The 25,219-nt window shown below is 37.6% G+C and overlaps 1 protein-coding gene across 4 annotated transcripts in view; it reads right to left on the minus strand.

Annotated features, from left to right (window-relative positions):
• The window catches only part of DISC1 (DISC1 scaffold protein), a 190,184-nt gene that overhangs the window by 19,006 nt on the left and 145,959 nt on the right, over window positions 1–25,219 (minus strand). For all 4 annotated transcript variants that reach the window (XM_072927125.1, XM_072927124.1, XM_072927123.1 and 1 more), the window contains 2 exons: window positions 24,263–24,323; window positions 4,757–5,000 (listed from right to left, as the gene is read on the minus strand). In XM_072927125.1, the coding sequence (XP_072783226.1) occupies window positions 4,757–5,000; window positions 24,263–24,323 (305 nt within the window). The remainder of the gene's footprint in view (window positions 1–4,756; window positions 5,001–24,262; window positions 24,324–25,219) is intronic.

A 25,219-nucleotide genomic window follows, 5' to 3' on the forward strand; every position in this document is an offset into this window, starting at 1 on the left:
GGAATTTTTTTTTTTTTTGGTACAAACCCTGTAAATGATTTTGGATAGGAGAAATGAGAGACCCAATCAATATTTCCTACTGGTAACAAATGCTATAGTCAGTTCTTCCTTCAAAATTTCCTTAATCTCTGAAGTCTATAAGAAATTAGCCAATGTTTCATTGACTGGCTGAGGAACTAAGAAATTTTATGTTAGCATCACTGGGAAATCATTAATACTAATCACACATAACAGTGTTGTTGATAGTAAACAGAAAATAGGGATACTGCTTTGGTATGCGCGCACACACACACACACACACACACACACACACACACATATATAGATACACATAATAAATGTGCAAAAATCATTAATCTGCCATAAAATCACAATTGCTACTGGATACTATTTTCAGCAATCAATCTGAAAAAAATGTTGGAGATTTCTCTTGCCTATAATGTTAATTTTCTAATGGTATTTTTACTGCTAAATCACATGTAAGCATTAAGCTTACTGAGGTGCTACAACACCTGAAGAGCCAGCATTTTTACTGCAGAATTTCATCCCAGTCTCAGATGCAGCTGAGGGGCACCGTGCTGCACAGCTCCACACTCAGCTGTGCAGTGAGGATCTGACCATTGTGTACAAGCCAGCTGCCTCCTGCCACTGACATCCTTTTTTAGCTTGGATCAATGCAAGAAACACACAAATGCTGACTTTCACCAATGCTTCATGCTGACATTTAAAACTAAGATTAAATTTTAAATTTCCAAATTATTTTCTAAGCTCCACAAATACAGCATTTAATTAAAGCTCAAATGAATGCACAGTTTATTTATCTTTCAGAAGGCTTTGTCCTTTACACATTACACATTTGCCTCCTGGACCACAGGCTATCCCAACGCACAGTAATCAGTTAGTCTGCTTACAATGGCTTTCTTGGTGCTTGTCATCACTAAATTCTGAAAAATGTTCTATCATGTTCTGTGATAACTTCTTTTTAATGGCAGACACTACGTTAAATATTATTTTTTGTGATGGTCCATTTGGTATCACTTAGACCTCAGTAACTTTAAAAAATTTAATCACACTAAGGCTTTACAATTATAGATAATTTTCCAAACACCAGAGTGATCTTCAACCAACCCCAAAATATAATCCCAGATGGATAAATTGAAGTATGCAGAGAAGAGGATGACCTTATCCTTATCCTTATCCCTTTTCTCTACTTCCTTTGTGATGAAAAAGCGAGAAATTAACTACAAACAATTCTAATGGACAACTACCAAAAATGCTGACTTACAGAATGTAAAACTACTGAATTTTGGATTTTACCTTGTAACTTTAATCACCTCAATTTTCTTGAAATCTAGTAGGTGTTTCTTTCCTTCATAGTGATTAAGAGGGAGCACTGCACAGCATGCCAGAAGCAGAAGAAGAAAAAAGGATAGGTCAGGAACTCAAGCCTGCAGGTGCACACATAGCCACGTTCATCAGGTTACTTGCTGTTAGGGAGGTTCCAGAACACACAAATCTCTCAGTTGATTAGTGATCTCTGTTGGTTTTTGCTGTTTTTAAAAGCTTTTTATGGAAGGGTTTACTTATACATATATTATCAAGAAGCAAAAAAATAAAGCAAGATATTATAAGGAGTGGAAGAAGCAGGCATTAATGTCTGAAGAGAAATGAAATGGTGCTGTATATTTTAGAAATCACCCAGATATGCATCTAACCAGGTAGCAATGATCATTGCAATTTCCACCTCCCTTGGTTTAAAAGCATGGAACATTTGTGGGATGAAAACTAAAAGCCACCTTAAATTCTTCAGAGACTTAGAAGAAAATCAAGCCCAAATAGTCACAAGAAGTCAAACTACAACTGAAATGATGTGACACCCTAATTTCATCAACACAGCTACCAGCTGGAAAGTATACACTTATATGAGAATTCAAGAATCTGCATAAAATACATTAGACAAGCTGACTGCCACATGACTGAGGGTAGCAATATTGCCTGCAACTTTGCTCCAGTGTTTCTCTAATGCTATAGCCTAATGAGTTATCTTCAGTTGAGAGAAGCACATCTTATTTAAGTAACTCAGAGTGATTCACAGGATGATTCTTGCTGGCCCCACTTTATTCAGTTTTCACCAAAACATCATTAATGATGTCTCGAAAGCTGAGCTGCCAATACATCTTTTTCATCCCTAGTTAACAGTCAGTGTTATAAAGGAAGCCTGATTTACTGAATTATTTTGGGATGCCAGTCTACCACATAAAAACTGTGGAAAAAAAATCAGCAGTGTCTTAAAAAAACACAGTTATGAAAACTATAAAATAACTGTTGACAGTTAATAAACCTGTGCTCACATGATAGTGAAACAACAAACTTTCAAAGAATTTATACCTTACATATTTTTATACCAGAACATGTCATATTTTATGATTTAGTGAGGATATTTAATTAAAAATTATAAATGGCCCCTCTGCAAAGCCGTATTTGAGGATCTATGAGAAGTGCTCTTTCATCTATTTTGCTTTTCTTGTTATTGTTATGTTTCTTACTTACTTTTTCTTGCTTTCAAAGGAAACCTATACAGTAAGATACAGTTATATGCAAGAAAACTATTTATAGTACATCAACAAAACCAATACTCACCTGGAACTAGTGCTTAGCTCTGTATGACACAATAAATAACTGGAGAGCTTCATTTATAGAATTCCACTGTAAAGTAAATGAATCACCTGGGGATGTAATGTACTTTCCAAGGCATATATGCACATATGTTATCAGCCTTTCATATACTGTCTTGAAATAATGAATTCAGTAACCTCTAAGTACAAAGAACATGACTCTTTCCTTCTGCTTCAGTGGCCAATAGTGCTCTCTAGAAATTCCTTGAGGGGGAACAGAGGTTGTGACACAGTTGAACAGAATAGTCATTCCAGAAACATGGCAACTGCTACTACCCTGCAAGCTACCCCTCTCACAGGGACACCACAGCCTTTTTAAATAATATGAAACCATGTATTTTGACAAATGCATGCTTTTCTATTAGGTATTCTCACTTGCTGATAAATGGCTATGAAAAGGTTCCCTGCTAATGGCAAACAGTAAGTTGTTTTTTTTTTCCATGGAAGTCATATAAACAGCTAAATTGAGAGACTATGAACTTCCACTATGAACCCTATTTTTTTTTTTTTTGGCCACAAATACTGAATTATTTTTGAATAAAAATTCACTACCATATAACAGAGCATTTAAATGCTTCAGAAGTGGTTTGTTTTCCAAGTCCATTTACAAATCAAGATAAATATTTTCTTGCACTTCAACATGCTCAAAACCAGAAGTTAGCATGATTTGTGTCAGGGTTTTTTATTTGCTTTTATATTCTGCCTTCTGATGAACTACTAAGAAATGTCAGGGAATAATCTGTTATAGTTCTTCTCTAAAAGTTTAGCTACTGCCTGTCACTGCAAATGCAGTTTCCTCTTCCATTCAAGATATGGGGAACCATCCCTCCAGTCCCACACATCTCCCCACAACCAGAGGTCATCTCACTTCAGCTATCCAGCTGCCATTCTTGGATAGCAAGGTTGATTTCTAGGGAAACTGGGCTTGTAGGGGTGAAGGAGGTGATTATAGCACAAATATCAGGAGTGCTACAGAAATAGTCACAAAATCCCAAAGACTCCAGAGCCTCTAAGCCCTTTTGAAAGAGGAGCACAGCTTTCCACAACCAACAGAACGCCTCACATTATTTCAGCAGATTCATAAAAAAATATGGTAAGGCAGTGATGGGGGTGGAATCAAAGCCAAGCTGACCATTTCTAATAAAAATGTTCTCAATGTGAAGCCAGTCTGTAAACCATTTGCCCTGGGAAAAGACTGCAAAAACTACTGAATCCCAATATAAAACCAGAATTTTACTAACAAGAGGAGATTTTACAGTCAGGTATGGGTCTGCTTTTCACTAAAACTCAGCCAGTATAAATGCAAAATTAGGCATCAGATTTCAGAGCAATGCACAATTCAATGGCTCTTAACATCAGATGCAATTAAGCATAATTTAAATTTTTTCAACTTAATTCCATGGTAATAAAACTAACAACTGCTGTTGGAAGGTCTTTTTGTCACAGTGGTGCAGTTGGGATGAAGCTTTTTTAACAGCTTGATGACTAGGCAGTGCACTTAAAAGACAATTAGATAATAGTTGATTTTTCTAGCAGGGATAGCATTCCAGATCAAAACATGAAAATATAAAAGAAATCTGTCAAATCTTCTAAGCTTCATGATTTTTTTTCCCTCCTTTTAATAACTGTTGGATGCTGTAAGTCTATTAGCATCTATTAGCTCAGAAGCCTTTGACCATTTCACTAAAGGAGGAAAACTAACTCACTCCCCATGTCAGCTAACAATGACCCAGGCTAACAAGTCAGCAGAACCAACTCAGAATGAAACTTGTTGGTGAGATGAGGAACAACTGATAATTTTGGGTAAATGCTTAATAATTTTTCCTTTAAATCCTGATGTACATTCTGTATTTATTGCCTGAATAATGTCTGCATTTTAAAAAGACTGATGGTAAAAGGGGAAACGGTTGAAGGACTTCTGAGAAGCTAATAAGCTATTTTATTCATGTCCCAGATTGAAAGCCAGATGTTAAGTTCATACTTAACCTGCCCTGCTGACTCATCACAAAGATTCAACTCCTCCTCTCAAAAGGAAAACCAGCAGTATCCCTTGAAATACAGCTGCAGACTATTTGAGATACCTCTTTCAGCTCCCTGTGTTTGGGGCAGGAAACAGCACCCCATTCTGTGCCCTTTAGAAAGTGACCTTCTTTTCTTTTTTCAGAATCAGGTGGGGCATCAGCAGTCATCTCCATCTCATCCATTTGGTTCTCTTCTTCCCCAAAAACACAGCAACTGGTTTCTTTCAGCTGAAACCCTCGGATCAACAGCTGACAGGCCTCCAAGTCAGCTTCCCACACTCTTTGGAGCAGCTGGCTCCCGCAGCTGAAATAAAAGCCAAAAGAAAATAAAACTGCAGTTCAGGGAGAATAGTTGCTATTTCAAGTAACACTTGCAGTAACTGCTTATTATAGACAGAAAAGTAAAAACAACCAAAAAACCTAAAAGTACCTCAAATACACCCACAGAGATAACATCGTTGTATCAAATAGAAAAGCAGCAAAATTATTGACCTGTTACAAAGTGGATGATAGAAAAACCTCCTTGGGTTAAGATGTTGCTTCAAACTGTACAGGAAACCCTGGCTACATGAGACTTCCTTTTGTTCTTCAGACACAGGTTCAGGGGCCTTGCCATTATAACCAGGGCTTCCTTCACAATATCAGATACACAGTACATCCTGCACCTCTGTGGCTTTCCTGAATTTCACATAGAAGATCATGTGTGAACAATCACACTACTTATTTCAATAAGTCAGGTCTAATTTTTGGAAAATAGGTACACTAAATTTCTTATTAGACTAAAATGTGCTTACTTCAGCACTAGTGAATCATATTAGACTAAACCACAATAGACTCCCTTTGAAATTTTCAGTCTTATACTTTTGAGTGTTGTCATTATCTTTTACTAATGTGCTTTGGCTTCCTTCTACTTTGTTATGCCACCAAAGCAAAAACAGAATTCAAAATACAAAGCCTCTGTAAATTTTTCATCCATTGGTCATCTCTCAAACATGTACATTACAAATAATGCTCCGAGATCCACCCGAAAGTTATTTCCACCTGAAATAAATGAGAATTCTGAGTGTAGATAGATTTTGAGACCTGAACTGAACTAACATCACACTGTTTGTAAGCAATGTGGTCACATCTCCATTTAATACATGTTGTCTCTAAGGAATCAAAGGAGTAGGTTGCTTGCTAAATTATAGTAGATCAGTAGCAGAGCCTGGGATGGGTCTGAGAAGTAACTATTCCCATGGTAATACACACTTCCAGACAGATTTCATTGCTAATAACTGCAAAATTTTTTTCATTGTTCTTTTTCAAATTATATAATTTACTATATAAATACTATATTGTGAGAAATTATAAGTGACTTAAAAGAAGAAAAATAACCATTTGATTTTAACTTTTCTGACTAAATACCAGCTTATCTTTTATCCCAAACAAAGGAAAAATAAGCTGCACTTCTCACAATGAGTTCATTAAACTAACACAAGTATGTTTTTAACTTCACAAATTCTACAAGATGCCAAGCTGTAAAAACCACACAGCAATATATTGAGACTGAAAGCAAAACCAGGCTCCAGAAGCTGAGCTATTTGATTTGTGCTTAAGAGTCAGTATATATGTTTATTGAAGGCATAATGCAGCAAGGGGTCCACAAATTGGTCTCCCCCAAGGAGTTCAAAGTATCACTAATTAGGAAGGGAAAAAAGCTTCACTGGATTACATGTCTGTGTTCCATCCAGGTAGCATTTCACTTACCAAGCCAGAAAAATAAAAAAACCCCTGCTGTTTCCCTACTTGTCAATCACATTATCATAGTTATTCAGTCAAAACATTTTCCTACAGACATACATAAACCCATTTACTTGCTTTCTGAAAATGTTTGTTTGCATCTATATATAGCTTATTATTAAAGGCTAAAAAAAAACACTCTAGAGAGCTAAATCAGAATTTCTAAAGGATAACTTGTTTTGGCTATTTAATTTAATGAAGAGCTTTATTGACAAAATTAGGGCAGAGATGATGACGTATGCAGGATTTCACAGTGGAGAAGATGAACAGCATGTACAACAGTACAGCAAAATGTTGCCTGGGCTGCTGTTATTTGGCCCTGACTCAGCACATTGGTCAATGTGGTTTTGTCTGTGTCTAAGTTTTAAATGCATTTTACTAATCAGCAATTACTGAATCTACTGCTAACAGTAGAACAGATTTTATTTGAAGGACATTGTTGTTTTATCATGGTATTTGTAAAATTCTGATACAACTTGAACTGAAATGGTTGATGTTCTGCTGAACTTTTCAACCAAAATCAGTGAATGCATGTACACTTGGATACTCTGAACAGATCTAAGCCCAACATATCAAGGCTCTACCTTTTAGTCTGTATTTTGGAATTCAGCGCCTTCAAGCATTTTTCAAACACATTTTGGAATGAAAATTACTTTAAAGCTGCAAATAGCTAACACAGAGACAAATTCCAAATGATTGTTAACAATTATGTTGTCCCCAGCATACAAAAAACTTCAGCTTTTACATCAGGTGTTAAAAATTAAACTAAATTGAATTTCAGAGTTTGGTTTATTCATTTTCAATCCACACTAAAAGTGCATTTGCAGTCTCCATGAAGCCTCCATGGGTGGCTGTACAGAACACAGTGAGATTTTTCAGGTATGAAATGTTTCAAAATGATGGATTGAGTCTGGATGAGATTTTACATTATTCCTATACTTATAAATATTTCATGATGTATTAACACCTCTAGGTGTTATATGCCTGCCTGTATATTACTATCAAAGTGGCATATGTGGCAAGTTCAATGAAGGTGTCTGAAACAATCTGCTGGAATCCACAACAAATCACAATCCATCAACCATTTACATAGACCCAGTGACACAAAGCATACCTTAATCACCTGCTGATTCTGAACTGCCAAGAGTCATAGTGCCAGGCTTTGTACAAACACCAAACACATTAGAATGATGGCCTTTTTCTCAAAGCAACTTTTCTCTTTCAAACAATCAGCTAGAGCTAGGATACAAATGAGAATATTCAAAGAAACACAGTGGACTGGACATGGCATGTTAGTTACTGTACAATAATTTAATTAGTTACATGAGTAACTAATTAATCTAAGTGGTGCCAAGAACACTGAGGCATCACCGTAAATGAGCATTTTAAGGATTTGTGGGAGAGCAATGAAACATATCATTAGATACCTAAGATCTTCATCCCTTCCCAAAGGAATCATGTAAGAAAGGTAAGAGATGCCAGTTCAGGAATACAAGGGGCAAGTGATTGATGCCAATGTGGTTTAACATCTACAGTGCAAAGTCAGTCTTTTTGTATTAAGGAAAAAAATACTGCGTAGGGAGTTAAAGACTCTGAGCAGCCCTGACTGGAAGGTAGTAGTTAGTCTTGATGAGACAGAACAGAAGGACTCAAAGGAGAAAAACAAAGTGAAATGGAAAAAAAAGACAGAAGTGCTCATTTTGAATGAATGAGAGTAGGGCAAGACTACTTTTGTCAGGTCACGGCCAGGGAAATTGATGGTGAAGTAAGTGAGATGCAAGACTTCACATGAGCAATTTTTTAGCTGCATGGATAGCAGGGACAGGTTTTACCACAAGGATACTGTGCAGAAAGAATCTACAAGAGCAGACCTAAGCTGACTTGAAGAATGGCTGAGACATCCACAGCAACACAAAAGGACGCAGCAGACAGAATTCTGCATTGGGTCAAGTTGATGATAATGAAGGAGCTGTCAGAGAAACAGGGTTGTTTACGGGCAGGAGGAAATTGATGTGGAACACAGAGGCTTATCCTTGAGCTCTCTTCATGAAGTGGCAGTTGACACTGTAATTGCCGTTGCCTTTACTAAGGCTCAAGCAGTTTTATAGGAAACATCACCAGGGTAAAATGGTAAAAGGAAACTAAAGGATATCTCTCCTCTACTTGTGATGCTGGGTGAAATTCATGTCAAGAGACATAACCAGCAAGGGTTCTCTCTCTTTTGAGCTCCAAAGAACATTGCTTCTCTGCCTTTTGACGAGATTCTGGGAGGTATCTATGGGGGCTCTCTATGGCTCTCAGCACAACATTACTCTAAAGCTATTTATAGTGTTAACTGGAACTACAAGAACATGACTTTTCTTTATTGAGGGCTCTGCATACATACAAAAGGCACATTCAGTTCATGAACATTGTAGTTTAAATGGAAACATGCCTGTGTAAAAATAGTAAAAAGATTTTACATTAAACTCTATTAAAAAAAAAAAAACAAAAAACCACAAAACCACAAAACCAAATCAAAACAAAGTTCTGCAAAACCTTCTCAAAAGCATATTGGAATCAACACAGGAAGATGTCACTGCTTCTAAATCTCATCATCTATAGTTTTCAGGAATGCCCCTTGTGAGTGAATTACTACAAGAGGTTTATAACACCCCGAAGTCAACACTATGTATTGATAAGATGATGTTGCTTATTTCAAGGAAAATCCCTGGGAGAACCCTCACACTGAAAGCCAAGAGAGTGAGACTGAAGCTAAAAGGTTACACAGTAAGACAACTATTCAGAAATGGCATAATCAAAAGGCAACTTAGGAGGGGAGATCAACCATCACTAAGAAGAGATATTCTAGATTACTTCCTTCTAATAGGTGAGCCACATTTAGGTACAGATTCAGGAAACCATGTACTTATCTTCTCCCAGTACCTGGCACATATTTTAACTCTGCATTCACTGACCCAAAAAGCAGTTTTCTCTGACAAAAACAAACAAAATGCAACAAAAATAGTCTGGCAGAAACAACTGGGATTTTCATTATGACAATTAAAATTATTGGAAACTTTTGAGGCTTGCATAAAATGGCACTGTGAATCAAAAGACTTTGTTCAATATCCCCATTCTTTATTGAACTCTTGTACAAACTAGGGAAAGCTTTTCTTTATTTTGGTCACTTGCTTCTTTTTATATTTTGCACCACAAGGGAGGAATGAGCTCTTCTCACTCAACATTTAGCTATGACTTTTTTTCCTTTTCTGAAGGCAATAGTCATGCAGTGAACAAAAGAGGCAAGCAGAAGAAAGTATCTTCTAGTGATACTTCGAGGCAATAAAAGGCAATGGTCTTGCTTCACTCTTAGCAGAGTGTCACCTTTTTATTTGATTCAACATATTAATTCACAGTCATGCATTAATAACTCTTCTTATATTTAACATGTATTTACTACTACAGAAATATGCTTTACTTCTCTTTTTCATTAAAAAAAAAAAAAGTTTCCAGCCTGGTCAGGCTGTTACATTTTAAGATGCCGACAGCCAACCTGTGGAACAAAGCAAGGACTACAACCTGCCAATCGGTGACTCACATGAAGCTCCAGGGGGAAGGAGGCACATAATCCTGTTTGCACCTGAGTGGTGTGCAACAGCAGACTGATAAGGGAGAAACTACAAAGAAAATGTGGGCTCTGCCCATACAGCAAAACTTTTGTTTCCCTTTAGCCTGCACGCTAGAAAGTCACCTTCCCCAAACATCTGAAATCAAAACTCTTTTCTCCTTCCCTTCTTGCAAGTCTCCCTAATCTTATAAATGCCTTCAACATAACCTCAATTTCACAATTCAATTCCTTACATTGTTTCTCTTCCCCACTCTTCTCAGGAGCCAAAAGTCTCATGAATTGACTTCATATGGTTCCAATCATGTGGTTGTCTCCCAGTGTGGGAAACATCCTTTTTACTCCCTTATTTTAAAGCTCACTGATAACACTTGTTTGCTGCTCAGCACTTTTGTCACATTTCTCCACGTGAAAACAAGATTCACTCCCAGAAGGAGACTCCACATATTGTCAGATAACAACCTTCTCTACCTTGGAGACTAGCTAAAATTCCAGCCAAAGTCTGAAGCTGGTAGTACATTTCCTGGCACAAGCAACAGCAACTTGCTTCTCTGACCTTGCCCTCTCCTTTATAAAAAATACAATATTATCTACAAAACAGCAGTTAGATCTCCCTCTTTAAATGTGATGTTTCACCCACTAGAGAATATTCTGGACCAGAACAACAGAAGCCCAAGAAAGCAATTCTCACAATCCCCATCTAACTTTTAGACTTCTACATCTTCAATACCTGAAAAATTTGCTCTGGGCTGACATTTCTAATATCTACACTGTATAGCCACAGTCAAGTTCTCTGCACATGAGTCCTATTCAAAAGACATACACTGCATCCAGACAGGACATGACAGTGCAGCACAGAGGTGTGGGCATCACTTTCATGCAGCTGAAGAATGGGTGTTGGCAGTGGCTCTGCTTTCTACAGAATCCCAGGAGCCAGGCAAATATGCAGGAAGGGGCAGATTTGAAGGAAGAGGTGAGCAGAGCCTCCAAACCAGCCCTTAATGTGATGGCTATGATACCCACATCTCCTCAGGACAGAGTAAATCCGGAGGTGGAGTAGACAGAGTACCTGAAGCCAGTTATCCTATGTCCTTGTTGAGTGATCTAACATCTACAATACTGCTATGGAACACCCACCACAGTATTAAATTGTGTTGGGATTAGGAGATCTCACTTCTTGGCTTGGTGAGCAAAAGGAAGAGCAACAGTTCAGCTCCCTCCTTGTTCACAAATTTCAGACAAGTCCTAGTGGAAAACCCCAAATACATTCAGACACCTTCTCATATGAGATATTTAACACTGGAGACACCCTATGCTGAGTATAAAAAACACTTAGAGAATGGAACAGAAATGTAACACTATGTTGGAAGGCAACCACTCACTGCACAGCCTTCTTCAGACAGCTGCTGCCTGTTGCATGCTCCTTGCTTCTTTCACATCTCAGCTTGCCTGTATCTGAACTTCCAATCCAGAAACAGTGTATTTCTGTGAGTCTGGGAGCAGGGACAACCCTTACAGGTCCTTATACTCCCTTCAGTTAACTTAACCCTGTTCTTCACTGCTTCTATTTTCTCCCTCTCTCTTGTCTGTTACCTAGAAGGTAATGCTGCCCCTCTATTACTTGGGCTAGTGTCTTTAGACAAAGACATTTTGTATCTGTTAATAATGAGGCTATACCACCAATTCTATAAATTGCATAATTAAGAAAAAAAGGGTAAATATACTATTATGATGGATTCTAAGATTTCTAAGGAATTTTCTCAGACCTCGCAAAAGCTATAAACTTGAACTGCCTTGATATTGCTTTAAAAATTCCTTTCCATGCAGACTTTTTCATAGAAAGAAGCTAATAGCAACAAATAAGAATAATATTCATGTAAAAATACATGACCCCTCACAGTAATCTCAGTAAACAAACAAATAAACAAAAAGACCCCAAAAAAACCAAACCAAACCAAAAAAATCTGCCAATCTTTTCTGCCAAATGTGGTTTAAGAAATTAGGCTTATCAACTACACTCATTATCCACTATTTTTTCCACTCAGTAAAACTACTGCATAGAGAATACAGAAAGATTAACACTGAAATCTAAAACCAGTTTGCTAAGAATTGATGTATTTTCTAAAAAAAACCCCTATCCTGATATGGCAACTTCAGGACAGAACTACCACCTTGTATTTTATGTGAAATGCACATATTATGTGTCTGGGTTTTCTTTCTCAAAAGGCCTGTTAAAAACAATATATCTAGTGCTTAAAATCATCAATAGATATTTGATTAGTGTTATTAAAAAACAAGATACCACACAATATCAAACAATACTTCCAGCCTTTTGTCTTCAATGCTCCAGCCATTTATTTTACCTGGTGCAGAACTTTAATCACGGGCTGTCATCTTTTTACCAATATTCAATGTCACTTTGTTATACTTAAATTATCACCACTGGAAACACAAAATGATAGACTGCTGCAGCTAATGGTTTTCACTTTGATTCTTAACACAGGGTGGATGCAGGAATGGGACCAATACGCTGAATGCAGGAAATTCAGTAATTTACAAGGGAAGAAGGAAGGCATCTTGTTGAAAGCATTTATAATTCAATTTTGTCCCTATATTTACTTTGCAATTTATTTTTAATATATTAAACAATCTATAATGCAAAAAATTTACTACCCACTGACTGGGCTATTTATTTCTCTTTAAAAAAATAAATGGTCCTCTGCCCTTACCTCCACTGAAACATCCATTAAAATAATCTATTCTAAGACTATAAAACTTAACTTTGATAGATGAGGAGAAAGCTACCAGGAAATTCTTCTTATTCAGCAGTTCACATAAAGTCAGCTTCTCAACCCTAGTTTATCATTCACCTTATTCATAATCTGGTAAAACACCCTCGAGTTTGGCACTAACTCTGACAATTCAGTCTGTATCCTGCTTGCCTTTGGCTCTTGCAATAACAGCAAAGCTGCACAATGTCATCAATTTTGGCTGGATAGGAATTGATGGAAGGAGATTTTTTTCTGCACTATTTAATATTCGATCCCAAATTAGATTTAAAGGAGAGGCATAAATTAGGTCCTAATTTTGAAAAACATGCATCTCAGTATCTACATATCCACCTAAGCTCTGTTCAGCTCAGCTCCTACAAAGGCCTCAATACTTTCTTGAGCTTGAGCCCCACAAAGCATCCAACTTCTAGTGACCTCCTCTAAAACAGAAGTCATTCAATGGCTTTCAAAGTCACAACCAGTTCTAATCCAAGAGAACACATTTGTTTCTAAAAGTATGCCACAGGAAGAAAGCACAGCATTTGCATTGAGGCCACATTCTCAGCTGCCACAAATCTACACTGCTGCAATAGGAGCAATAGCTGTTTATACCAAGAGAAGAACGTGTTCTTATTTCAAAGCAATTAGAATAATGAGCCTGATCTCTTATTGCTTATTACATTCTCTGACCACAGTGCTAGGAAGCACATAGAAGGAATTCACAATTCTCCTATCATTTTTATTCACCTCTGTTCTCTGATATAAAACAGTTTAAAATATACGTCTCTCTCTGAAAGCATGAGAGATTTAGATTTTCATTGTCAAGGGAATTTCGGGATGTGAATCATCCTGTGTACCACTGCCCAAACAGGAATTAAGCATACATAATGATCAAAAAACAGGGCAAAGAAATAACTTTTCAGAAGAGATACAATTGGAAGAGATGATATATTGTAATCATGTAGGAATGTACCTTGAAATTCAGCTTTTGTAACCAGGAAGACACACCTGGAAAAACGAGTGTGTTGGCCAAATACTGACATCAATAGCCACATGCTTACAGAGTTCCTCTGAAACATCCAAGGGTACCATATGACCTGCTGTAGTTGCAGTCATAGAGGTTCAGGAGCCAAATCCTGTTTTGGATCAAAAAGAGCAAGAGACAAAAGGGCAAGGTCTGCAGATCCTCCCTGGCTGCACCCTGCTAGCCGCAAAAACCCCGCACTGCTGCTGACAGAACACTTAGAATTGCTGGGCTATTCTAAGTACACTCCCAGTAGCAAACTGGGAAAGTTTAAAACAAATTTGAAAACTTCCAAATGCTAGTAGGAAGGACTGTCCTAGCTGCATGCAAAATAGTTATCCTACATCTTCATACTCCTTGCATCTTGCTATGCAGATGGCAATACTTTATCTTCTACTTGTTTAATTATCATTGTTTCTATCTAACTGGCCAGCCAGAGCTTTGTGCAAAGTATCATCCAAAGACAGAACAGGAGGATTTAGCAGCACTGCTGGACAGCAGGCAGATGATGTCAGGCATCCATTCTCATCTTTCTTGACTGCTCTACACCCATCACTACTGTTGATGACAATCCCACCTGAGACAGATGACAATGCCTTTGTAATTGCACAAACTGTTTCCAAATCTTGTCTTCAGGGATTCATTGGAAAAAAGCAGCAGTAGGAAAATGCACATCCACCTCCCAACACTTCTCTTGCCAAGTTCAGATGGGAGCAACTTTTTTTGACTACATGTATCCACTTAGATGTAGCCACCAAGAGCACCTGGTAAGAGAGCAAAGCTTAATGCCACGGACCCAGAGGTGACAAACAGCTTTGCTATCCCTCCCTCCCCTCACAGTCGTGTTTTCACAGCTAAGATGGGTTCAGATTTGCATGAAATCAGCTCACAGAGAAGTCAACAGCAGGGCAGAGCTGGGCAAGGCACAGGTGATGCTGAAGGGCAAAGAGAAGCGCTTTGAAGAGTTTACAGTTATTTTTTCTTAGTAAGACTGGGGAAAATCCCATAAAATTACTGGAAATGGTCCTCTGTGTAAAGGGATATTTTTTATCAATTTCTCAAACTCAGTCCCTAGTTTTCAGACTGCCTCTCACCTAACACTACTATATTCTGCTGCATTTTTCCTTGTTACTTGAAGGGAATGATGAAACCACTCTCCTTTAGGTTGACAGAGTGACCAAATTTAACTCCTCAGCAGCCACAGCACACTGCACATACATCCTCATATTGTTGATTTTGGATCTCATTTTCAAACTCCCTCTGAAAATTCTAGGATGAGGCTAGTGGCTGAACAATCTTTGTGAAGCACAGTGGAGCTGTTATAAAAAAATATTATGTCATAGCCAAAGCATTTTTGCATAGGAAATGGAAAATTATTAAAAACAAACCATCAAAGCTCATTGTATCAATCTTCTCTTCATTAATGCAAACATACATTAGGATCAATATCTTCAAGAGAAATTGTACAGGCTCCCAGGTCAAAAAGCCAAGAACCTCCTCTTGGGGAAGAGGAAGGATCTATGACTGCTGTCAGTCATGTTACACATTCACCACTCATAAAATGGGATCCTCCCCACATTGAAAAGTATCACTAATTAACAAACAAACAAAAAATAATATGAATTTTAAACTCTTAATAAAATTCATATAATTTAAGCAAGAAGAGCACAAGCGATTAGGGGAAAAAATAAGAAAAAATTTACTTTTGCTCCAAAACAGGGAAATCTCAGCACACCAAAGCAGCAAAGTGATACAGAATTACTCACTCTTAATGAGGCAAGAGTTTGCAGCAGAGAGGACTACTGTGTGTGCTGGTTTTAGCTGAGGTAATTTTCTTCACAGTGACTGGTGAGGGTCTGTGTTTTGGGTTTGTGCTGAGCCCAGGGTTGATAATATCGAGATGTTTTTGTTACTGTTGAGCAAGGCTTACACAGAGCCAAGCCCTTTTCTGCTTTTGGTACTGTCACACTTCCTTAAGTTAGGGGTGTAGGGAAGGTGGGAGAAGACACAGCTGGGACAAGTGACCCAGGCTGACAAAAGGGATATTCCAGACCCTTCAACAATCATGCTGTATATGTACGTGGTGGAAGAAGGAAGAAGTGTTTGGATCGATGGCATTTCTCTTCCCAGGTAACTGCTCTGTGTGAGGGGGCCCTGCTCTCCTGGGAATGGCTGAACACCTGCCTGCCCAGGGGAAATGGTGAATTAATTCCTTGTTTTGATTGGCTTGTGTGTGCAGCTTTCACTTTCCCCATTAAACTGTCTTTATCTCGACCTATGAGTTTTCTCACTTCTACCTTTCCTTTCCCTGATCCCACTGCTGGGGCAGTGAGTGAGGGAGGGGCTGTGTGTGGCTTTGCTGCTGCCTGGGGTTAAACTCTGAGACTGTGACACAAGACTGAATTTCAGCAAAGTGATGAACTGCAGCTTTGCAGGCACCACTGACCAGCACCAGAACAATGCAGCATAAGAAAAGGGCATACAGAGTAAAACAAAATCCTAACAAAATACACAATTGCTAGCCAGCTAGAGAGGCTTTGAACTTTCATCATATTTCTTTTCAAGCAAAGGCAATACTTTATGTTTTTAGAAGGGGAGATGCCTTGCCCTCTGACAATTTTTGCTATGCTAAGAATAAAATGAATGGAAGACAAAGAGCCTAGAGGAAAGAAGGGCAAGATTTTCCATGAATAAGCAGCAAAATCCCCTGTCACCTTGTCTTTGACAATGCTGCACACTAACTACTGGTGTTAATTCAGTAACTTGGAAAAAGCCTTGGATGAAACCTGAATTAATATGGACAGGGAGTTAGTAAAGGCTGTTCAACCATGTGCTTTGCTTTTTCTAAAGCTCTGAGGCACTGGAAACTGGCCTCAAATTTGACCTTCTTTTTTTTTTTTTTTTTTTCCCCTAAAAAGATCTAGTTTCAATGCTGAGAATAGCTAAAAAGAACAGAGCTTTCTCTGCTACTTTTTATCAAACAGTAGGGTCATGTGCCACAGGTCCCCCACCTCCCAATTAAAAATCAATACTTCTGACCCAGCATCTCTGAACAGGCAAAAAACAAACAAAAAAAGAAAGACAAGACTAATTTCTGAGTTCTTAATTCTTGTGCCCTTCTTCACTTCTTATCATGTCTTATTGAAGGCAGTTACTAAAAATGTCATATGCAACACATATACATTGGTGCAATACTAATTGTCTACTGGGACTTAAAGTGAAAAAGTAAATTTTGTGTTATGTCTTCTTACCCCCAGAGTATTGTGGGGCTCAAAAACCTACCTATCTCATCCCTCCCTTTCTGCAAAATCTCCCTTCACACCTTAAAACAGCAGATGGTTCCTTAGGATATAAAACAACATTCTCCTCCCCTTGTAGCAAAAAATTAATTTTATCACTGAAAATTCAGAAGATTCCTGCTAGTGACATAAAAGGCATGGTGGATTCCATCGATGCAATTATCTCCTATCTTGCAAATGCCACAGACAAGAAATCGTAGTGAGGGTGTTTTTCAGTTTGGTTTTTGCTTTGTTTTTTTTTTTTTTTATTCCTTTTCTGAATTGGTGTAGGAAGCAGATTGCATTCTTTGCCCTCCTCTTTTACTGCTTGTGCAACGTGCATTTCATCTGTAGACAGGTATTAGTTCTGCCAGGGCTGAAAGACAAGCTCAAGGCTGGCAACAGAGAGTTCCATCCTGGCACAGACAAGAGTTTATCCAAGGATCTCCACTAGCACATGGCACCAGATAACACTGATGATAAAAGGCACATTATGCTGCAGAAACATGATTAGAAACTCTAATCTGCTGCACTTCTATAGCAACGATTTCCTTTTCCACGCCCTGTGGGCATTAGCTACACTTTCCATAACCAGAAATGAAAGGCATAGTGAAGATTCCCCCCTTTCCTCCAGACCCACTTAATCCAGGCTAATCCACTTCTGTGAAGCAATACCATCAAATTTCTTCTGACATTATTTAAATTTACTAAGAACTTCCAAGATGCTATAGTTTGTCAGGAGACCGCAAACATTTTCAAATATAATGCAAGTGATTGTGAAGAAAATAAGGATATTTGGTGAGAACCTGCACTGTGGTCATGCAGAATAAAACAGCTTGAAAAGTAATCTAATGTGTTTTAAAGGTGAGAACAGGGTTTCCGTGAAGAAAGTGCTTTATTATATTCCTCCTATCCAACTTCCTCCTGCCCCATGAAACACAAAAGAGATAGGCAAAAATAGGTGTCCTAAGGGATAAAGCTGGAAATAAAACAAAGGTAAGATTAAAATGCACAAAGTGGAAACGAGACAAGTCCAAGGAAGGAAGAGAGAAGAGCCACAATAAAGGGAAAAGCAGGAGGAGAATCAGAAAGTCCCCTTTCTAAGATTGCTAACATCAAGACAGAGCAATTAAAGAACAAAAAAGAAAGTGCACAATGTTTAAAGCAGAGGGGGAAATAGAACAAGAAAGAATACTTAAATTTTTCTTCTTTGTTAATTGGACTCACCACTGTGAAACTTTCCTAAATTACTAAAAAAAGAGGACATAATCTCCCAAATAAGACTGGGACAATATAGCAACCAAAAAATCACCTGTAAATTATTAACTAACACACTTAGCAATTTGCTTTTCAATATTTACAGCTCCTTTTATTTGTATTTTGGGCAAATAAATTTCCCTCACTACAATAGTTCCAAGAAATCAGTGGGATCTTGCCAAATTTCCTCTCTGCTATAGTATAGAAACACCTTTAAAATGTTACTTTTAATCACAAGTTCCTATGTTCTTGTTACTAGTTACATGTCTGAAAGTCATAATCCTTCAATTTGTAGTATCATAATATTTGCCCAGCAAAGTAAGTAGTATGACAAGTGTTGATGTTTTTCAGGCTGGAAAAGAATATCAGGAAAACATGAGCCTTTAAGAAACAATAGTCCTGTTTTCATGATAGGCTCTATTATGTGGAAAGAAAAATAAGGTAACTGAAACAAAGCAGCTGTATTGTTCACAACAAGGAGAAGGGATTGTCCAAAGTAATCCCATGAGGATTTGGTGACACTGCAATGTGTTCTTCACATTACTGAAACATGAGAAATTATTTGGTAGTGGTTGAAAGCTTTTTGTGTACCCACCAGAGTGGTAAAACTACACAGTATGGTCGAGAGAAACTATTTTACTCTAAAGAACAGCAAAACACGTTTAGGCAGAGTACCTTCAAATATCACTGGAGAATGCAAAGATTTCTTCCAAATTTATGAATCTGCTATGTACAGATTCATGGCAAGTTACGTACATATTCACTTCATGCAGCACCAATTTCTAAACATGTTCCAAATTTTCAGTACTTAGATTAATCACACCGAGCCTAGTCCTGCAGTCCTTTGTTGCAACAGAAGGCAACACAAGTGATTCCACTGCCATCCAAGGGCACATTTTCATGTAGAAAAGGACTTTTCATAAACAGCCTGAAGTCATAAGCAAACAACACAGTTGGGAAAACTACTGTATAATCAAAGTTAAATTAAACCACAAAATATTCTATACATACAGGAGCAATGGAGAAAGAGAGCTACAAGTCTGCAAGGATACACAGTCCTTTTGATGTGTTCTGAGACCACCTTCGAGAACATCAGCAGTATGAAACACTGTCCTTTTAGTGTGCTATGCTATTCAGAGCATTCATACCCAGTTCTGCTCCCAAAACCATTTCTGAAACATAGTATTTTATAAAGGAGACCTGAGGTATGCAGTGTGTAAGATAACAGTGAATAATAAGGAAAGACAGTAACTTCTAAGACTGTTCATTTTCATGTAAACTGGAAGGTGATGTGGTGGCATTTAATCCTGACCTGTCCTCTTATGGCATGGGACCCTCAGAACATCTTGCCTGAAAGGCAGGATCTCAGTGAAGAAGACATCCTCAAATGCATTAAAAGCACTGCCTGCATGAGAAACCCTTGTTTCTGGTACAGAATACGTGCATGTCCTAGCAGTCTGAGCAACCAGGCTGCAGCCGCATTTTCTCTGAACTAGGCAAGTGACATAACTCCTAAAAAAAGCCACACATGAGATGAGGTAAAACCGACCTTGGGCTTGATTTCTGCTGCTTCAATAAATGCAAGTTGCCTTTATCACACCAACTATCTTAACACCTCAGTGAATGAGGAGCCATGCAGATGAGCACAACTTACATCAGAGTAAGACTCCGTATTTTCCCTACTGTGTATCCATAAGCAAAAGTAAAGGCACCATTAATATGAAAACAAAATTGTTTTGTTGAACAGAAAATGAACCCAAGACAAACAGTAAAAGAGTAAATTAAAGAAGAAAGGTTTTTCACACATTTGCAAAGTTACCTGGCACTGTATCATTACACAATGGCAAAGTACAGTCACTGCAGTATTGCATCTTGTTATATTTATGCATTTCCCCTTTCTTGCAGGATAGCACAGAAAATAGCTCAATAAAACACCTTTGTGTAATTGTCACCAGTTATTCTTGAACAATATTATTTCCCCAAAATAATTTAATTATTCATATCTGGGAATTAGGAAAAGCCCCTTAAAAGCCCTGTTTTTGTGATGAATGGAAGTCACAGCATAATCATTTGAGGTCTGGAGAACAGTACAATCACATTAAATTCCCTCAGCTCAAGAAATGTCATCTTTACATCAGCTGGTACAAAAAAATATTTTCCAGCCTGAGGCAGCTATGATAAGGGATTTAGAAGTCATCACCATGTGGGCCAAGAGATAGAAAGGAATGCATCACCACATATAAAGTGCCTGCTTCTCAGAATTTTGGAGCTAATGTTCTCACAGCTGTGTATGACTTAGACCAGCTGGGAAGAAGAAAGAAACATAATGAGTCACTAGAAGGATCTAGTATTTTGTCTAACCTGCATTTTAACACTCCAGCAGCAGAACTGTTGGTAAGCAAAATAAGATCAGCTCATTATCCAGCAAGGGATGGGGCTGTGAAGTCTCTTGGAAGCACAGTAGAAAACACACAGTCCTGGGGGCAGGCAGGCAAAGATGACATTACAGTCCTATCTGTGCACTGCTAAGATACTACCAGCAGCTGGAGCAGCCCTCAGCACAACTGAGGGGGGTCATGGGTTACACAAAATTACCACAGACCATCTGGCACTCCCAAGCATGCCTGTGCTGCTCCACAGACAAGAGGGAAAACCTTTTGGAAAACCTTACTCAGCAGCCTTAGCACAGCAGTTTCCCTACAGCAGGCATCAGAGTTTCTGTAACATGACACACAGGCACTAACAGCTCAAGATGAAATCTTTAATGGCTTTACAGCACTCTAACTAGGATCAGTTTATGACCCTCACCCATTTACATGACTAAAGCTCACTTGTGGTAGAACTTGGTGGTTTTTGAAAGAGTTGGATGGTTGAAGTCCACTTTATTCTTGGTAATGATATAAAGTGCTAGAAAAGCCTTCACTTGGTGTATAAATAAGTGAAATGAAAAAAAAAAAAACCAAAAAAAACAACACTTTGTGTGGCAGAACAAGGGTCCCATGAGAAAATACTCATCTGAATTTCAATGAGCTAGAGCAAATTACTGTAAACTTCTCCTGTACAATCCCTCCTAAATGGCTCAAGTGATGAGCTGAAGTTACCCACACAAAACTACTTGTACTTCAGATATTCATACAGACAGTGGTCTCTGCTGAACTCACTTTTATTATCCTCTCACCACTTTTGAACATCTCCTGTTTCCTAACAGAAGGTAAACAATGGTATTTACACTCTCAAGAGAGCAGCCAATGATTTCATGTATAAACTGAAGAATGATGTATGCTGGTGACTAGGAAGGAGATAGCCAGCAGCATTATTAGACATGCTATTTGTTCATTCTTTTATTGGAGGATACTGTCTTCAATGACTGTCAGTCCACTGTCAGAATATAACCTATATTTTAAATCAGAAAAAAACAACGTCAAGTAATCTGTGTACTTAGTGGGTGCTTCACCTTCCTTGGGGCAAAACTATCAGCTACTGAACATATTTCCATTTTTCATCAATGCATGTTTTCCCATTTTTTCTTTAGATACAAGACTATCAAAAGAGTAGCATTCATAATGAAACATATTCTATTAAGCTATGTGACAATGGATGCATCTTTTACGTCACAGTGAAAAGTATTGCATTTGTTTTAAAGACCAGCCAACCAACAAACAAAAACCACCACCCCTACAACAGGTATTCCAGCAAATAAACTAGGTTCCGCTCCCCTCTCACCATTAAAAAAAAAGAAAGGACAAGATGAATATATTCCAACTTTTTCTTAAGAAAATAAAAGAGAAAAGGGAAGGGGGGGGAGAGAAATTACTGACAAAATTGGTTTTCTGAAATTTGAATCTTCATTAAAGTTGTTTTGTTAAGAGATTTCTTCATTAACTTCCTTTTCCTTCTGTTACAAAGTGGTCAAAAACGACATTTCTAAGAGTTCTGCTTTACTTTGAAGTTGTATCTTAAATTGAAGGGTTCTGAATCTAGGCTGTTTCTATTCGAAACATTACCTGGCAAAATTATAGGTTTCATCTGGAGAAAAGCTTTAGAGGCTTATTTGAATTCATGCTACCCAGACTTGATTCTCTTTTGATTCAAGAGCCTCCCCAAAAGTGCATCCATGAGCCAGATGCAAATTCTATCTCTGTCTAAAATGTAAACTTAAAACTTACTCTTTAAACTTTCCCTAGAGATTCTTTCTTTAGCTTATGATATATACAAATGAGTAATCTGAGCATCTATATGAAGACCAAAAAAGAGAAATTCTCTCAAGTTATTGCTGTAAGTAGGGGCAGGGTTTGGGGAAGCCTCTTGGGCTCTAGCTTGCTTTTCTATTTTATTGCTCAAGCTGTAAAGTAGGTGTAGCTAACTACTTAAAGAAACTACAAAGAACCTATAAAAAACAAATATCTATAACCACCTTATTAGCATAAAAATAAAATATTTTTCAAGATAGAGTATCTTGGAAAGTTCCTTCTGATAAAAACATTAAAGAATTTATCTTTCCATTATATTAAAACAAATTTTTAGCTCTTAATTACTTGAACTATTTTTAGACTAATACCATTTGCACATCTTGGAAAACAAGTTCAGGACTGAATCTTCACCATCTGGGACCTGCAAATTCTATGTGATAAACCTCTGGAAGGAGAAACAAACATACAGCTTCTCTAAGTATTTAACATTTAAAGAGAAATTTACATCCTTTTGGGAGCCTGATATGTCAATTAAATCCATACACTCTAGAAGCATCAAAACATGTCGCTATACTTAATTTTTAAATAAAGAGTACAGTTTTCAAAAAGACAGCACACAAAGTCCTTAAGACCTGTCTTAAACTTATGGACTGAAGTATACGGAATAAAAATGTTGTTAAGAGAGGGTTAAGCAGCACACAGAAACAAAGCTTGATCTTCAGGTCTGTTTCCATCATTTTTCATTCATATTGGAATATCTTTTAACTTTATAAGTTGTGTAAAATAAATATTTCTATATTCAAAAGTATGAGTGAGCAAAACTTAATATATAGAAACCGCTCTATCAATACAACAAAAAATAGCAAGGGCAACAATTTATTAATTACATCTGCTCAGTAATGGAAATAGAAGTGGTGCTTATTTGGTGCATTACATTATATTAAGACAAAAACTCCAATCACAAACCATGAAAGCCTTTTTCAATACAAATATACTCATTCAGGGCAAAGTTCACTGACTAGAAGATTCCATTACAACAGCACTGTAATATTTGCTAACCGTATTTCAAGGAGAATCCTAAAGTCAGAGGGGTCACCTAGAACCCTCTTCACACAGCAAGAGAAGGAAATAGAAACATTAACATTTGTTAAAAAAAAAAAAAAAGGCATAAAAATCTATAAATTCTGCATTAGGATTCAGTTCTTAAAATATCTCTATTGTCTCAGTTTGTATTTGCTCTCTGCAGTACCCCAAGCAGGCATTTTTTCAAAACTGTTACATGGATTGTCATTACTTGCTAAAGATGTCCAGAACTCTGCTAAGGGATACTTTGGCCCTGCTCAGTGTTGGCTTTTCCATAGGAGGAGAAGGGTGATTTTTCACCCAGCTGTCACATCCCCAGTACTTCAGGCTAGGCCACTGCTGCACCAGAGCAGCCCTTTGCACTGGAGAACACAGTGATTCCTTCTTTTACCTGCACCCATTGCCAGGATGGTGAATGCAGCCATGAACAGAGCTCTTAACAGATACGGTATTTCTTACTTTGAACTATTTTTGGTATTATTCTAACGCAAGTTTCTTAACACTTTTATGCATATCAATGCTGCATGTACAAGCATTTTTAAGATTTCAAAGGTTTTAATGGTACCATCCTTACCTATGTAGTTTATCCTCCAGAATCTCCATGTACTTCTCAGCATTTTCTTTTACACTGGTCACTGCAAAATAAAGGTCAAAGTTAGGTAATGATATAACTGTACATAACTGTACTGTAAAACTGTTCTTTTTTTAAACCAACTCATCTCTTGCCTGCATATTTTACACATGTCAGTTAGTAATAAGAATTTCATTAATCTTTTTCACATTCAAATTGCAGTGTGGGTGTCTTCTCCCTTTTTTCTTGAAAGTCTCTCGTATCTATATTATAATAATAGATCAATAACAAATGCATTAACCTCCTGGTTGGGCCAGAAAAATGTTGCGACTAACAAACAGACGGTAAGTAGAAGCTTCCTCTTGACAAAATAAAAAATAAACAAAGATAACAACGACAGCTAAAAAAAATCATCCCCACAAAAAAAGAAATATTACCCATGCAGTACCCATTACTCCTTTATCTTTAGAAGTAAGCCAGCCTAACAAATGCATCAGTCCACGCACAACAGTCCTTTAAATTGTTATCAGTCTTGTATCAAACTTCTCTGATAAAACCAAAATACTATAGAATGAAAAGAAATACCACTCAAGATTGTGATGAAATTTAGGTTCGGGTTTTTTGTGGTTTGGTGTCTGGGGGGATAGTTGTGTGTGTTTGTTTTTTAAGTTCAGACCTAAACATTGTCTGAGTCCCTACAACTTCTTCACCCAGAAGACACTCCAAAAGACTACTTACCATAACACATAACAGCAAAGCTGTTCTTTTGAATGACCACAGGCACTCCATCAATGCTAGAAAAGTAAACCTCTTCCAGAAATATGGAGGCTTTTAGTTAATAACCATTTCCACAATGACAACTTTTCTTCCCTCCTCCCTAACAGCTGCTTGCAAAGTCCAAGTCCAGTAGGACCATAATTCACTTGGTCTCTTTTAAAGTCTTAATTCATTATACATCAA

This window comes from Taeniopygia guttata, chromosome 3, assembly GCF_048771995.1.
Source record: "Taeniopygia guttata chromosome 3, bTaeGut7.mat, whole genome shotgun sequence".
NCBI lineage: Eukaryota > Metazoa > Chordata > Aves > Passeriformes > Estrildidae > Taeniopygia > Taeniopygia guttata.